The following is a 17,986-nucleotide window of genomic DNA, read 5'->3' on the forward strand; positions in this document are numbered from 1 at the left end:
CTTCATAGGGTGGTCCCAGGAGCTCTGTACATGGAATAGGCTCCTTCATAGGGTGGTCCCAGGAGCTCTGTACATGGAATAGGCTCCTTCATAGGGTGGTCCCAGGAGCTCTGTACATGGAATAGGCTCCTTCATAGGGCTGTCCCAGGAGCTCTGTACACCAAATAGGCTCCTTCATAGGGTGGTCCCAGGAGCTCTGTACACAGAATAGACTCTTCATAGGGCGGTCCCAGGAGCTCTGTACACAGAATAGACTCTTCATAGGGCGGTCCCAGGAGCTCTGTACATGGAATAGGCTCTTCATAGGGTGGTCCCAGGAGCTCTCTACATGGAATAGGCTCTTCATAGGGTGGTCCTAGGAGCTCTCTACATGGAATAGGCTCTTCATAGGGTGGTCCCAGGAGCTCTGTACACCAAATAGGCTCCTTCATAGGGTGGTCCCAGGAGCTCTGTACACAGAATAGACTCTTCATAGGGCGGTCCCAGGAGCTCTGTACATGGAATAGGCTCCTTCATAGGGTGGTCCCAGGAGCTCTGTACACAGAATAGACTCTTCATAGGGCGGTCCCAGGAGCTCTGTACATGGAATAGGCTCCTTCATAGGGTGGTCCCAGGAGCTCTGTACACACTTGTTACATTGTTGCTGTGCGATTTCTTCTACGTCAGTCATATACCTTCTTACTAAATGTCCCCGCACATGTTATATGTTGTATGTTAGAGGACATGTCCCCGCACATGTTGTATGTTAGAGGGCGATAGAATGATATCACATACATGTACCTAACGCCTCACTTAGAATAAAAAATAGGAAAAACCGTAAAGAAAACACTTTTTTTTCACAGGTTTTTATATTTATTATTTTTAGAAATGTTTTATAATAATTATAGTATAAAACATATATTTATATCTAATTTTTATTTTCCTATTTTTTTTACACTTTATTATTATAATTTTTTTTACCCTTTTTTTGTCAGTTTTTATCAAGCAGTCACTATGACTGCTTGATAAATTAACTTTTTTCATTTTTGGTTATTATTAGGCTGCTCCAAACTTAGGAACAGCTAATAATAACCTTAGAGACTGATCCTGACAGCATGTCAGAATCAGATCTCACTAAAGGTTTCTGATCGTGCTCAGACGGTCAGAAGTTACATAGTTACATAGTATTTGGGGTTGAATAAAGACATACGTCCATCAAGTCCAACCCATATAGGTCCACGCATCATCTCATTCTTAGGGATACTGGTATCCCTGGATATTACGGTCCCTCAAGAAATTGTCCAAACGTTTCTTGAACAAATCTACACTCTTGGCTGAGTTCCAGACCTTAACCGCTCTTACTGTAAAGAACCCTCTTCGCCCATTGTGCTGGAGAGATACATTTGTAACACTGCCTGAAATGTATCACAAACATCAGGCCAATTTATCAAACTGTCAAAAGGAATAGCAGAGAGGTGAGTCACTCTGCTACCTCTCTGCTATCTTCAGCTGTCAAATACGGGAGCGCTATTCATTAATGAAAGAAAGAAGCTTTTACAAAATCTTAACTATTTCATTAATGAATGTCTCAATACTGAGGCATTCATTAATGGCTGGTAACCGCTGAGAATCAGCAGTTACCGGCATTACAGAGCCTTAAATAAATAACTCTTCACCAACAGTGTACGTGTCAGTCTAATAGTCACTTTGTGGCGGGACGTACAGTGTACGTCTCCCGTCACGAAGGGGTTAAGAAACAGCCTTCACTGTCCACATTGAATATTAGCAAGATTACTGTTTGACGTTCAGTCAAAAATAGAGTAGACATGTTTGACATCAGCCGAAGATAGCATTTCAGAGAAGAACTTGAACAACTGTGAGGCATGGTGGTGGAAATGTTATAGTTTTGGGTTGCTTTGCTGCTTCAGGGCCTGGGCAGCATGTAGTCACCGAGTATACATTTGGCATCATTTTAGAGTGGGCTTAATGAATATGTGAGGCCATCTGTCCAAAATGTAATGTTAAATTGGAAGTGAGACTTTCAACACGATAATTATGCAAAATCACTATCTATGAAGGCACGATCAATGCATCCAGGGATAGCGATTGTTTCCCAACTGCATGTAATCATATCACATACAACTACATGCAGCATGTCGGCGTTCTGCAAATTGCACCTAAAATAAAGATGTGAATGGAGCCTTTCACTGAGAGTTCAGTCAGACTTTAAAGCATAAGTCAGTACGCTAAGCATAACCTGTACTTACCTGTCTGTAGAGCTTCATTATGAGGCACACCAGCATCTCATAGTTTATGACTAAAATCCTCAGAAATCCTCTGAGCTGTTCGGGTGCATGTGCACCACGGATCCATTCATTTCAATTAGGGATGTTCAGATACCAAGTACTGTACTCGGTACAAGTACAAGTACAGATACTTTTCCAGCTCCAACACTAGACTAGAGAAAAATTCAAAAGTTAAGAGGCAGTTATCATTTTGAAAGAGCGTACAGAGCTCCTGGGATTTGTGCATCCCTGTTTTAATGTATGATTATTCTTTTATAAATATACATGTAAGGGATACACCGATACCATTTTTTCAAGTACTGATACTTGTCCAAGTACTCACAGATACAAGTACTGATACATTTTTGTTTATTGTCATGTGCCAGTTTTTCTAAAACAATGCAGACTAATGATTTCAGGACAGTGGTGGAGCGCCAGAGCCAGGTCCCAGCTGCAACCCTGGTAGTTCTCATGAAAATGCCAAGTATTGGCACTGGTATCTGAACATGCTTAATTTCAATGGAAAGTTTATCCCCAGGCTGACAAATGGGCTTCCAGTTGAGATGATTGGAGGTTCCATGCGCATGCGCAGCACATTTTTCTTGGTGGATTTCTGAAAGCTTCAGCCAGGAACTGTACGGCGCTGTGTTTATCACTGAATGGAAACATCTGGGCAGCGGTATGGTAGACAGGTATATATGTACCATAACATATGCTCAGTTTGCTGGGGAGGAGGTGTAGAAAAGTGCTTTTATCTCTAAATGTCAAAGAAAGAGACACATTTTTACTATGACAGTCTTTTATGTGTGGTATCAAGATCATATTTGTGTTCTATATGTTGTATTATTTTATTATAAGTTGGGATTTATTGCAGGATTCACTATATGAAAAAAAACAAAAAGTTCAAAATGAGGATGAAAAACTTGAATACTTTGAATTGGAAGCATCGTTTTTGCAAAACTACTTAAGAAGCAGCAAGTGGCAAAGAAATGAGGAGACATCAGTACAGCTGCTTCAGGATGTGGCCAGAGTGAGGCTGGCACTTGATGTGGCGGCAGAAATGATGTCAGTCAAACTGAGAGGTACATGGGACAAGCATATATTTTATCACATTCCTAATATCAGATTAGGGTCTGATTGGTAAATGTTCCGCCGAGCACAGCACTACCACCACTAAATGAGGAGCACAGGAATTTTCTATGATGCTTAGTGCCATCTAGTGGCAGGAATGCAGTGCAAATGGCATTCACCCAGCTATATTCTGGGCAGAAGATTTAAAAACAAGCAATGGGTGTTGCTGAGGCAGAGATTGACCAGCATTGAACTGTTCAGCCCTGTATAAAGTAATGAGGGTAGATGTATGGACATTTAGTATTTTTTTCCCAGCAATGAAAGAACAAAGACAAAAAGCAGCAACATTAGCAGTGGTCAGGGAATATCCTAGCACAGACCACTGTGATCCTTCATACTATGGACAGGCTGGACCTGAACCAGTAAGTGTACAGATGCTGCTCTATTTCTAGTTGATGCATGTACACACTCCTCACTCCAGAAAGGCTTCTGTTATGGATAGATCAGAGTCTGAAGCATAATTAAAGGAGAACTATGAGGTGAGTGAAAAATCACTCATCCTCATAGTTAAAGCCGGCCTGTGACAATGAAACGGTCACTTGTCGGCTCTATAGATCGGGAAGTGAGCGAACACACACCGTCACTCGCTCACTTTCTGATAATTGCACTGCAGAGAGCAGTGACTGTCAGTCACTGCTCCCTGCAGGGATTAATGTCTGATCCTCCAGTGCTGAGTGGAGGAATGAACAGGGGAGGGGCGAGCACAGCTAACTCTGCCTCTGTCAATCAGCTAGCTGGGTGGATCTCAACAGTATTGCCGGGATCCGTCCCGGCTGCGGCGCTCTCGGTTCAGCTTCTCCGTTCTCGCTCACTCAGCCTCCTTTGACAGCGTGTCACGGGTACAAACTGCGTGTTTGTACCCGCTCTCCTCTCTGACACGCTGTCAAAGGAGGCTGAGTGAGCAAGAACGGAGAAGCTGAACCGAGAGCGCCGCAGCCGGGACGGGCTGAGTGTTTGTAGATAATTGAGGACATGGTATGTTTACTATATCCTCAATTATGAATGAATGGGAAGTGATCTACATCACCTCCTGTTCATTCATAGTTGTAGTTATAGTAAACACACAATGTTCTCAAGTTATGAATGAACGGCAAAACTCAGAGGATTCCTGTTCATTGATAACAGGGATACAGAAAAAAGATTGAGGACTTTGTGTCCTCAATCTCTTTTTCTATTTTAAAACGGAAATATCAGGTATCTGTTTAGACCCCCAATATTTCCCCAAAGCCCCTAAAAGTAAAGTGAAAAAAAAAAATATTTAATAAAAAATGAATAATAAAATAAAAATAAAAAAATTAAAACGTTTATGTAAAATAAATAACAATAAAATATTTGAAAAATGTGAAAAAATTAAAATAAAAAACATTTTCGGTTTCGGCCTGACAATTTTTTTATTTTGGTTTCGTTTCAATTTTGACATTTCTATTTTGGTGCACCTATTCCCCAAACCATATCTTTTCTAAAAGCACGGGCCCAGTAGAATAAAAAGATGGTGCTGCTAATTTTGTAGGTCCTGCGATAATTTCGCAATTGTTTATCAAATCATAATTCAACTGAAAAAATACACTAAAATCGGTATCGGTGCACAAAAAAATTATTTTCTGACTAAATCTAAAAGATAAAACTGTTTTGAGTTAAATACAGTCTTTAAATAACAAATATTTGTGAATTTTAAATTGCGTCTTTTTGCGAAAACAGTAAAAAAATGAAGGAATGCAAAAATGTAAATAAGCGACTTGTGTTAAAAATTGTTTGTGCGCTGTGTTTGTTCGTGTTGTGATAAAATGATTCAGGTGTATATTTCATCACAACACAGCGTATCAGAGTTAAATTAATGTTATTTTAAAAAGAGAAAAAATGAAGCAATACGATGCGTTCTAACAACGCACCGCAGCACATGTGTATGGCGTACACCACAGTATGGTGCATAGTGTTGCGTGTGTATTTAGGGGTCTAAACATATCCCTGACATTTCCCTTTTGAAATAGAAAAAGAAATTGAGGACACAGAGTCCTCAATCTCTTTTTCTGCAGTCTCAGCACTGAATGAATGGAAAGCACTCAGTACAGAGACTTCCCATTCATTCACAAACTGGAGATAGTAAATATTTACTATCAACAAGTTATGAATGGGTAAAAGCCTCTGTACTGAGTGCCTCTACCCATTCAGAAATGCAAGAATGAACAGGAAGTGATGTAAAGCACTTCCTGATCATTCATAACTGGGTTCACATAGTAGTATTGTTTGCCCCATGTGTCCCCTGTTGATCAGCAATCACTCCAATGTTTGTACTGCACACAGAGGATTGGTAGATATAACAGATATCCTAAAGACAGCTTGTCAGCCGCTGATAACAGCTATTATTTTACAGGGGATCGTTGTGGTTAGCGCTCTGATATAAATGAATGGTCTCTAAAGTGACCATAACCATGAGCTTATAGCAGGAAGGTGAAAGCCACCGACGTGGCCAGCTGCAAACAGTTGTGTTCCACTGTAAGCCTTACGTCGGTGGCAGCGAAAGGGTTAATTTGAAAAATCCTGGAGTTCTTCTTTAATATACCACAGAATGCCAGGAATGAGCCTGTTGCTGATCTTACAAAATACATGCAAAAACTAATTTATGACCAAAGTCTTTTCAACACTTCATGGATTTTTTTCATATAATATGCGCAATATATGTATTAATACTACTAGGAATGCACTGAAATAATTTTTTTAGACCAAAACTGAAATTTACAAATTTGTCATTCCAAAACCGAAAATTACTTTACTTTTCTTTTCCAACCTTTTAAAAAAAAAAAAATTATTTTATTTTTATTGTTATTATTTTCTTTACGTTACTCTTAGGGGCTTTGGGGATATTTCCCTTTTAAAATAGAAAAAGACATTGAGGAGATTGAGTCCTAAATCTCTTTTTTTGCAGCCCCTGTTATGAATGAACAGGAAGCCTCTATACTAGGGCTGGCCATACACTGCTCTATTTTTCTCATTCAACCCACGGGCTGATAGAGCCCATGAAGTAAAAATAGAGCAGATTCCTCTATCAACACTACAAGTGTTTTGAATGAGAAATCCTGCTTTTTGCATTGTATTCTGCCTCTGGCCCCTGTCACAATACCCGAACAGAGCCAGCAGCTCATTGGCTCTGATCAAACGAAGATTTTCCAGCCAGCTCCTTCAATCAGTTGATCGAGGGATCCTCAAGTATCAGCCAAAATTTGCACAATGTATAGCCACCTTAAGTGCTCCTTTCCACTCATAAGCTGAAGAGTATCAGTTACTATGTCCACAATCATGAATGAACAGGAAGTGATGTAGATCACTTCCTGTTCATTTATAACTGGGGACACACTAACCCAATTTATTTAAAGTTGCACTCAACAGCGAGGACCTTGATGTGAAACAAATTATTCCCAGGAATCTACAACGGTACAAGCATAAGAAGATCTACAGGCTCTGACGAGTCGGCAAAAAGGCTTAATCATATCGACTTTAAATACATTGGATTACTAGTGACAGCCATGGCATGCCTCTGTCAGCCAGCACCCAGCTTTTTGGTTGGGACCAATGAGTTTGGGCATGGAAATATGAGCGGTGTCCTTTTCACAAACTTTTCTATTTAGGGACACAGTAAGCTTACTATACCTTCAGTTATTTACATACACTCAGCTATTAGTACTGATCGCTGAGTGTTTGTGCTTCGCTCTCCATCATGACTGTCACAGTAGGGCAAGCTCTCCTCCTGCCCCGCTCGGTCTCCGGACAGCTCTCTCCTCTCCTTACCAGCCTGCTCGGCCTCCGGACAGCTGTCTCTTCTCCGCTCGACCTCCTGATAGCTTCTCTCCTCCCTGCTGGAATTTTATCTCCTCCCTGCTGGAATTTTATCTCTGATGACTGATTTGAATAATGTAAATACTACCTTGCTTTTCTGTCATATTTCGGTGATTTTATTGTACAATTGGGTCACTTTACTGATCCTGGCTATTGAACTGTCTTGCTGTGTAGCATTGTTACTGAGTTAGTTTATTACTTAATATTGGACTTTTGTTTCAGGATCCAAAAATGAACAGTACCTGAGATGTGTGGAGGATTTATGCTCCCAGTCTGGCAATGATTGGTACAGAGTCTATCTAATACGCAAACTGGCTAACCTGGAGGGCATAGACATGGTCCAAAGACATTTTAAAGATCCTGCATTCAGGTGGCTGTTCCCTCAAGAAATGTTGCAGAAAAAGGTAATACATTAAAAAGTATCTAAACCCAACAACAAAAATATAATAAATGACAGCTTACTGCTCCCTAGATTCATTATTAACAGAAAATACATGTTAATCATGCCAGGAATGCAGCGTCCTTGTCACTTGCTGTGAGCGTAAAAGAAAGCACAAACCTCCTTATCTTTCTTGCGTAAACGACTACTCTCACTAATACACCATGTAATGGAGATGATCAAAGGTAGACTTGTTTGAAGTCTAGCCTGTGCGACAACTATGGTTGCACGCATATATACAATGGAGAAATGAGCATAGCCAAGAAGGGACAGGAAGAGCGTTATTTGCAGGCCAATCAGGTATAAATAAAAACAATTTAAAACATGAAAAATGAAAACTAATGCAGCAACCTCATAAAAAAGGGAAGTTGCAATATATTACATTTTGGTTTTTGAGCTTAGATATGCTGTTAGCTAATTTTGTTAAATCTTTGTTCATGTAAAGGGAATACCGTATATTGCAAACATAAAAAATAAACATATTAGTGTATTTTTACAAGAGCCTTTTGCATTCTCTGTTTACATTCCTATGCATTTTTCACTAACTTATCAGAAAGTTTTTATGGCACAGTTTGGCCAAATGTATTTTAGGCTCATTTCACACAGCTGGCACACCGGGATAACAACCGTTTATTTTTTTTCAAATAGACTGCTTTTTAAGTTGCGTCCATGTCCAATGAGATTTAAAAATGTAATTCACATGGCAAAAACAAAGGTCCTTAGCCATGTCCTTACAGCTTTGTGAATTTAGCCACCCTCTAATAGTTGCTTTGTGTGCCGCCCAAATCATTATGGGGGACACAGTTGGCATGATATTAAATTGGAAATAAGAGATGAGTTGACATTCCAACATGGAGCACAGCACCGGGTCACTCAAAAGTGACTCGTTTAGTCTCCAGCAAAAGGATCTATCTGGGTCTCTCATATGTGACAGTGATAAGAGAACCATAGAATGATCCGACCAAGGTATTTCTTTAATTTTAGAGGAGGCAATCAAGGGCACCGCCAAGGGGGAGACAAAAAAATGGTCAATCCTCGAATAACTCAAATGAGCTGGGGAATAATAAGTATAATCCTTCGCACTGGGGTTCAGTTCTCTCCAAGCGTCAATCAAAGAATGGAACTGTAATAACCTGGCTAAACCCGTGCCCAACTTGGATGCACGCTTAGCTCGACGTTTTTCCCCATGCAATATTAGAGTCGCCCCCATATATCAGGTTACCCGATACATGAGGGAGAAGGGTTTTCAGCATTAAATGAAAAAATGTTAATTGAGCGGTATTGGGAGCATAATAGGAAATAAATGTAAACAGGTGGTCCTCAATGTATCCCCTTACTAGCAGGTATCGACCCTCAGGGTCCTTAAGCTCCAATTCAAGATGAAAAGTCACGGCTTTAGAAAAACAAATCGCCACTCCTCTAGTTCTATCAGCTGCATTGGCTAGGTAGAACTGTGGATAGTGCTTGTGAAGGAACTTAGGCTGATAGCATCTAGAGAAATGTGTTTCCTGCAGATACACCACATCCACATGCTGAGAGTGGTAGTGGTTAAAAGCCGTGCGTCTCTTGATTGGAGAATTAAGGCCCTTAGTATTGTGTGTCGCTAATATAAAGGGTCTACCTGTCGCCATCATGGAGGCTTACGATTAGATGATCCTCTTGGGAATACATACCAAATACACTGTCCTCTTGAGCGTACATGCAAAAAACGGAATTGGCAAAAAATCCCGCTATATGGGTAGTCACAACCAGGTAAACAAGAGAAATAAAAAAAACCCAAGGTGAGGGAAAAAAAGAGAAAAAAAAGAAAAAAAAAAGAAAAAAAAAAAAAAAAAGGGGGAGAAAGAGAACAAAGGGAAGGAAAAAAAAAAAAAAAAAAAAAAAAAAAAAAAAAAAAAAAAAAAAAAAAGGGGGAGAAAGAGAGAAAAAGAAAATTAGAGCGAGCAAAGGACAGAAAGAAACACAACACAAGACCATACAACAAAAAACATACAATGAGCCCTAATTTAAACGCTACCCATTGTGGGTAGCTCACTTGGCGCGAACAGGGGAAACCCCCAATGGTCGAGTCAAGTGGAGGCGAACGACTACCATCGGCAGCCTTACCCCGCCCCAGATATGTAAAAAAACAAAAAAGAAAAACCCCACAAGCGACTATTCTTTCCTCTAATACAATATGATCTAAAACTCTGCATCCATAAACTGATCAAGAGAAACCAAAATAGCTAAACATTCCAGACTACTATACCTCAATCATATAATTCAAATAACAGCTAGATTATTAGGTTTATATTTATAATATCCCATGGTTCCTATTCAATGTTTTAATTTCTACCTAATACATACCAAATGTTAAGTGATCAAAATAGACTCATTAAATCTAAATTTCACATTAATCGTTATCACCTAGTGACTAATAATGACCATTCATCTAACTAATTAAACACCTTAAATCACCTTTAAAATATTTTGTTATAGGCATAATAAATTGACTGTGAATAACCATTTAATCACTCAATCCCTTTAAAAAACCATTTGTTCACATAATTTTAATTACACCCAAAGCAATTCATGATTAAACTCCCTTATCAAAAGTAGAAAGGAAAACAACAAAAAAAGAATTTCTGATAATCATCTAGTCCTGAAGTTGCCTCTCCGAGATCAATTCTCAAGATCATCAATCTTAAGGTGGCCGTACACTCTACAACCATCGCAAGACCTTAGTCTTGCGATGGTTGTACAGGGATTAAAAAAAACGTACGATCTGCCTATCTTGGACAGGCAGATCGCACTCTCGATCATCGCAAGCCCGCCCCCCTGAGGGGCGGGCTTCCGATGACCGCAATGCTGATCGGGCAGTGTGCGCGTGCGCACACCGGCCCGTTCGGCATTTGTCTTCCGAGCACCGTTCTAACCAGCCGAGAATCGTACGATTCCCGGCTGGTTTTCAAACATGCTGGTTCGACGGAAGACGTGCGACCGTACAGTAGAAACGGTCGCACGTCTCCGTTCACACTGCTCGATTCTCGTACGATCGCGGGATTTCCCGCGATTCTCGTACGAGAATCGAGCAGTGTATGGGCACCTTTAGCCAGAGCTTCTTAATTGAGTAACTACTAGCTGGTATCACAACTTGTATCCGTGTCTACAGGTCAAGTCCCTGTTACTCGCAATTAAAATCGGGCCCTCCACCAAATATACCCCATTCCCCCCCATAAAAGTGGACATCATCTGAACAAGTGACATTTTTGTTCATGATAAAACCAAAAAATAATAAGTTATTCCCCAGTATATGTAACAGTAGTCTTCTAAGATGACCTATTGTCATCCCTTTATATTTATTATGTGATTACTACAATTAATTGAAATAATTCAATATGTGAACTCCATACCTTACTTAATTTCAAATTAAAAATACATAGTGAATATTACTCTAATTAGTGTCTCGTCCTTCCCCTCTAAATAGGTAAGTGCTTTAGCTCTGTGCACTTCAATAAAATGTGGCTTGTCCAAAAAGTCACTAAGAGAAAAAATTATTTATTCCAAAATCCTATCACTCTTTAATGAGTTTAAATCTACCGCCATGTGCTTAGTGCATACCCCAAAAAACCCTTGGTGTCTCCCACCACCCTCTAATAAAACCCATCCCCTATTCAATTGCAAGTTAATAGTGGGATTCGGCTGTGGGTCCTCAGTTCCAGCCCTGGGCTACGCACACTGGCGTCCGCCCAACCGGTCCCTCCAGAGCGGGATGGGACCTCCCCCAGGATAAAGTCAAAGGCGAGCAGAATCCAGCCCAAACGAGCCGCAATCCCACCGCCCTGAATCAGGCCAGGTTACAGTAAAAAGTGTACCCAAATACCATCTGGTTTAACATAAAAGAGAAGTTCTATTCAGGACATAGCTAACCCGTTTAATAATATAAAATATGAACCAGTTCTCCTATGAGGACATGTAGTTCTCAATTGAGGCAAAACTGTTCTGTCCTCTATGGGCTCTCCTCACTCCGGAGTGGTCTGGCTACAGAGCGTGAGTTTGGTCGATCCCAAAGTGGTGACAGCGGGGCAGTTGTACTTCCTCTGTTTGTAGCAGCTTGAGGGGGGTTTTTGCCTTGTTGTGCCAGTTCTGTTACAGACAGTCCCAATTGTAAGAGCAACGCTTCACCCTCTGCCAAAGTAGCGAAGGAATAAGGTTTATTCTTAAAAAAGAAGTGTACTCGTAGTGGAAAGGCCCATCTATATTTAATAGCATGCTTTGATCAGGTTTGAAGAAGGGGCCTTAAGGTTCTCCTTTTCTGGATAGTAACTGGGGAAATATCCGCAAAGATTTATATCGGATGAGATGCCATCTGTAAATCTGGGATATTCCGGACTCTAGCCATCAACCTTTCTTTAGTCTGATAGTAATGCGTTTTAACAAGAATGTCCCGGGCTGGGCCATCAGGGCGAGGTGCAATAAACGCCCTGTGGACCCTGTCTAATTCTAGCTTATGGTCAGCTATATCAGGAAGTATATCTTTTAAAAATACTCTGACCGTAACTTCTAGATCAGTAATCGACTCTGGAAGTCCTCTGATCCTGAAGTTACATCTCCCGGGCTTAGTTGATTGCTACACCTGAGCACCGTCACGTGAGTGGCCAGCATCACTGATTTCAGGAGGATGGAGTGGCAACCGAGTGCAGGTCGATGTGTATAAGGGGTGTCATTTGTAGGGACACTATCATTATGCTCTGCATGGGCATGGTGGCAGTATATCTTTAATTTTCTCTTGTGTCCCAGTATAATGGTCAAATGGAAAAAAAAGCTCTGCTAAATTAAAAGCACACTTTGACTATGAGCGTTGGCACTGCTATGTTGTAAAAAAGGCTTATGAGATATCCTATTAATCAAAATACCTTTTTTATCTTTTCTGGGTAAATATCTGTGGCTGCTGCAATTTCATGAATGTTGCATTGGGAAAAGGTACAGAACCACAATTATCAAAAGCTGCTACCAAAAAGATCTTAAGTATATTAATGTCAGGCCACATAGGGAAAAATTATATGTTGCAATGCAAAAAAATTAATAAATGAATTGCTTGAACTATGGAGAGAAGGAGGATTGTTGTGTACCTAAGTTTTCAAAGTGGCAGTATATCCAAACCCAAAACTAGAAATTGTAGATATTGCAGCTTAACAGTCCTTAGATGTAGTGGCTGCATTAGTATTCTTTTATTCTAGGTTAACTACATTCTCTGCAAGTACAGAAATCTTGTGTCCTTGTAACCTGTGCACCGAATTAAAATCTCAAACAGTGATATTAGCTTTACAGTTAGCTACAAAACACCTCCCCTCTGTGTAATGGAGAAAGGTTTGTAGTCTAAATCAGAAGAACAGTTTAGGGTAGCAGCTCGACCCCTTTACACAGTAGTTGCAGTGAAAAAAAATCAGAGATGTCACCTTAGCACAAAAAGTGTGCTATTCGCAGAAAGGGAAAAAAGCAAGTTGGCTTTTAGGTTTAGATACATTTTAAGTTTTGAATAGAGTAGAAAGGGGTTAGAACCTGCCTGTTTTTTGTTTTTTTCTCTTTCTTATCTCTATTGTGAACTATTTCCCTTATTAAATTAAGTGTCTGTATCGCTCTCTGTGGGCCATTTTAAAAAATTCACCTCACTTCCTACCAGGAGGCCATTGTCAGTGAGGACTGTGAGGTTAAAGCTCCCAACGGGAACACAAACAACAGTATCATTTAACACCTTGGTTCTCAACTGGTGTTCAGTGGGTCCCCACATGCCTTCCTCTTTTCTAGGTGAGAGGCTCCTCAGCCTCCGCCAGCGCTGCACTGTTAGTTCTTGTGCCAAGCACCGATTCAAAATATGCTGCCTGGCGCCGAGTGTCAGCTTGAGGTGGGATGGGGCTATGGCTCCATCCATACATGTATTGCTTACAGCTCCCTCACGTGTCCTGTAGAGGTGCCTGGACCGGAGTGACATCACATTCTGGCTCCCAACACCTCTACAGAGGATGCAGTGATCTGTACAAGCAATGCACACATGGTAATGCTTTATCGTCAAAGGGTGCATTGCTTTAGTGCATTGGTATCCCATTTAAAATAAACAGCAACGCAGCACATCATGGTATCTGTGTTGTTGTATCACACAAAATGCATTGTTTTACCACAATGCAAATACCTGAAGTGGCCTAAAAAGTAAAAAAAAATGGCTAGAATTCCACTGCATAGAAATCCATTAAACAGGCAGTTCTGTGCCACGGTATTGGAATACAGTTGCAGTTCTTTACTGCTTTTTAGTTAAGCAAAAGTTTAGTTTAGCAAATGGGGTTGATTTACTTAGACACTAAAGAATGCCCACTTTGCCAATGGACTTTTCACTTAGCTTAGTGAATAAAGTGGTGCAAACCGGAAATTCACGTTGCAAAGATTACCCAGTCATGTGCAAGGAAAATAAACAAGAAAAAACAGAACAAGAAAAAGGGATTTTTGAGCACACGTGGTTGAAATCACCACAGATTCACCTCATTCACCCTGCAAAGTGAAAATGTTCTACTCCTTTAGTAAGCCGACCTGATTGTGTTATTTTGTCAAGGCTATTTGTCATCCTTTTCTCAGTGTGTAATAATATTTGAAAATGTAGAACAGTAGATGAAATATACAATGTACTGTATATGTTAAATAATCTTGACGTTCATTACCCTGTGGGTGCCATGTTTGTTATTGCAGGACACTGAGACAAATCACATTGACCATTTCTTGGTGTGTAGAGAAAGTTACAAAGTACTGAGGGAAGGTATAAGCAGAGCAATGATGGAAGGCAAAGAAGAAAGGATTGCAACTGCCATGGAGGTATCCCAGGTTTATTTTATATATCCTTTCATATATCCTAATATATTTAATCAAAGCTGAATTCCAGGCAGATCTAAAAAACAGTTAGGCAGTTATAACTTCTTGAAAAACAGAAAATAATGCAATGTATTTTTAAATGCAGCTATTGGAAGCACATTTCCTTCAAGAATGTACAGTGCCTATTGGAAGCACATTGGCTTCATGAATGTACAGTAGCTATTGGAGGCACCTTGTCTTGATATCAGCCACCTGTCCTTTCTTGCATAGCAACATTCAGGCCAGGGGAGACAAAGTCAAAGTGCTATTAAGGCTCTACTGCAATGACAGTAAATCTGCTAACAGGAGGAGTGAGCAGAAGAAGAAAGATGACCTCATCGGTGTGCTGATGCTCCTCCATTGTCCAGTTAGCAGGTTGGAAATGTAATTTGACTGGTTAGCTTAACTAAATTGTACTGCAATGGTAGCTTGAGGATGTGGCTATTCTGTCAGGCATGGGTACCTCAATTACAAACCTGGCTGTAGAAAATGAGAAGTTAGAACAGTCCACATATATGTAATTCAGTTATTTGGTTGTATACCTGGAGTTTAGCTTTTCGGTCCACCTGTTCTGTGCATCAGTACTTTCCAGACTTGGGTTTGTCATATATTGTTACTATTACATTTAATATTACAATAATGCATCTACCAACCACATGTTGTTACAGTGGAGTGTTAGCAGAATTTGCTGCCATCACACAGTTTTGACTAAAAACTCTGTTAGAAAATCACAAATCTTCCTGCCTCCCTGTGGGTTCAGCATATCTCTCCCTTTTTTTGCCAACCCTAACTGATCAAGATTTTGAGCTCTAACAGGGAATTTGAAAAGGGACAACAGAGAGTCTGCTTGTGTTCTGAGAAATATCCTTCTTTGTAGAAGGGTAGAGAGATCCCCTACTCCTTGTTCATGAAGTAAGTGCTGGAGGATTGAGCCTGTAAAGCAGGCTTCCACTTTATAGGCTCAAATCACACTTTGGGGAAGATTTTCTCTGACTTCCTGTTGCCTCTCGACACATGACAATCTGGCTGAGAACCCTGGGTGACTTTGAGGCCACCTAACACCGTGGTATTGCCTCACAATGCCACATATATATATACTTAAACTGAATTCACAGACTACTTGTTGGTCTCTGGTTACTCCCTGTCTTTGTCCACAGTACTGCTAGAGACATTACAGGTTTCCAGAATCTTGGACCCACTCAGTTCCTGAGCCCCTCTTTGAGTTATTATGCCCTTCCGTCCTGAGCCTCAACTGAACTGCTCAGGTGTGTAGGAACTATTCTTACAGACAGCAATTACCACTCCCTGAATTGGACTGTGCACCAACCACTTTTCATTTCAGGGGTGTAAAAAAACTGCTGCATAGAACTGCAAAGGTCTCTTCTTAAAGCTTATGGCCCTAAATATCATCTTACTTATTTCTGATTACTGCCTTTAGTTGGGATTTCTGATTTATTTCTGAACTTATTAGCGCTGTACAATATTTGTCTTGTGCTTCTTTTTAAAGGAATGTAAAAACCTGGATCAAAAACTGGCTGTCCACCTCCTGCTCGCTGTATTCCGAGAAATAACCATGCCCTATGCGGTCTGTAATAATGGTCAACAAAACACAGCACTTGTAAGTAGTCTGATAATGTGCTAAACTACAAGTGTCTGTGGTTTGATTTATTTCCTATTGTTTTATTTATAACATGTATTGCGTATCTGTACACACTCTAAAAAGGGATCCATCACAAGAGAGTGTAAACAGAAGATGTTCAAGTATGCACCAATGTATCTTGAATATAAATACCGCAAGAGAACCTAAATATAATAGCATGAAATATATCCTGTCAATATAGATGTTACTGGATGCTTGACGTAAAACTGTACTTTCAAGTAAATAAGCTTCTTTAATATATCAAGGCAAATTCTTTTTGCAGGGAATGTTTTCTTTCTGTAGCCTCTGATTCACATTATGGCTCCTGGCACTGAAGATATTGAATAAACAATATGGAACAGCATAGCATTTCATTTTTATTTTCACCACAAAGGAGCAGTTATCCTTAAAGTGGACCTTTGGAAAGGTTACCTTTAATGAAATCCTTTGACAAACTGGTTCTGCCAGTCCCTGCAGCTGATTATACTTATCTTACCTTTAATGCCCTACTACCCCATTCACCTACAGGAGGGAGGAGAAAAGTAATTTGGGGCATACACAGGGCTGAGGCCTCTCTCTCTATATCCCCATGTGTAAGTTCTGTTTGCCTTCATTTCCAGATATCAGCATTGTCTAATGTGAGAAAGGAGAGTCCCATGCCCCCCTCCCCCCCACCTAAAAATACAGGATATATCACAAACGGAGCACTGGGGGAACTATCGGAAGGAAAGTATAAGTAGCTGGCGATGCCAACACTAAAAATTAACTACAACGTTTCCCTGCTTTATTGTTTGCAATACACAGTGAACAGCTGCTGCATATTTTACTTTAACTTTTCACAGCCAATTATTACTGCACAGTTAATTAAACAATACCTTTTCTAATATGTCTGATGCAGGAACAGGAGTCTGTGATGGATTTTATAAAAAATGCCAACATTTTCAAGGACAGATTTCTGAAACAGTTTTTGGAGACCCTACTGACCAACAGCCGGCCAGTTCTCCGAGCGCTCCCCGGCATGAGAGGGTCATATGTCACAATCTTTGGATTAGCGGTACACTTGGCCTCCATTCTTTTATCTGGAAATAACCATCTTTTGGCACCATTAAAAAATCTCTCATTCTTATCTGCTAGAATGCAGGTACGTTAGGTTGTTTGCATTGTTGTTATTTTTTTCTGATTAGCATTTTAAATTTATGAGTTTACATTGTGAACTGAAGTAATAAGCTCTGTATACAGGCGTTTTCATAGAGCAGATACAGAGACCCTGGAACAATGTAATAAGAAGACAAGAGACCAACCTACTGGATGCATTTACGCCGGCCGCTCGCTGCTCAGGGGGGTCCTTAGGTGGCCCCAGCGGGCGGCCCTCTACAATGCCTGATTGCCTCGTATGCAATCTGGGCTGTCTGGATTAGGCAGACACGGCCCTCTAATCAGGCATCGTAGAGGTCTGCCCGCTGGGGCCTCCTAAGGACCCCCTTGAGGAGCGAGCGGCGGCCCAATTAGAGAGCCGCATCTGATGCAGCGGTGACGGCCCGCTGGGAGGGAGTGAAGACAGCGCCACCCGGTGCCTGTCACCCGCCGCCCTTCACCCGCATCTCATCGCCCACAACCCACCGCCAGGAGCGGGCCGGGTTAAGGACCCTTATGGGCCGGATGTGGGCCGCGGGCCGTAGTTTGAGGACCCCTGCATTAAACCCTCAGATTTTTTAACATAAACCACCTGTAATGTGTGCCTTACTGTAATCCATGGTAGAGGACCAGCTCATTCTCCGGGATCAGTGACAGCGTCTCCAGCCCTTT

General features: G+C 40.8%; 1 protein-coding gene across 1 annotated transcript in view; it reads left to right on the top strand.

Annotated features, from left to right (window-relative positions):
- LOC108785793 (E3 ubiquitin-protein ligase RNF213-like) overlaps positions 1-17,986 on the top strand; it is a 172,391-nt gene that overhangs the window by 116,455 nt on the left and 37,950 nt on the right. The window contains exons 33-36 of the mRNA XM_018554942.1: positions 7,449-7,630; positions 14,383-14,505; positions 16,049-16,159; positions 17,079-17,321. Coding sequence (XP_018410444.1) covers positions 7,449-7,630; positions 14,383-14,505; positions 16,049-16,159; positions 17,079-17,321 — 659 coding nt within the window. The remainder of the gene's footprint in view (positions 1-7,448; positions 7,631-14,382; positions 14,506-16,048; positions 16,160-17,078; positions 17,322-17,986) is intronic.

The sequence above is a fragment of the Nanorana parkeri genome, unplaced genomic scaffold (genome assembly GCF_000935625.1).
Source record: "Nanorana parkeri isolate BGI_ZX_2015 unplaced genomic scaffold, ASM93562v1 scaffold179, whole genome shotgun sequence".
In the NCBI taxonomy this organism is placed as follows: Eukaryota; Metazoa; Chordata; class Amphibia; order Anura; family Dicroglossidae; genus Nanorana; species Nanorana parkeri.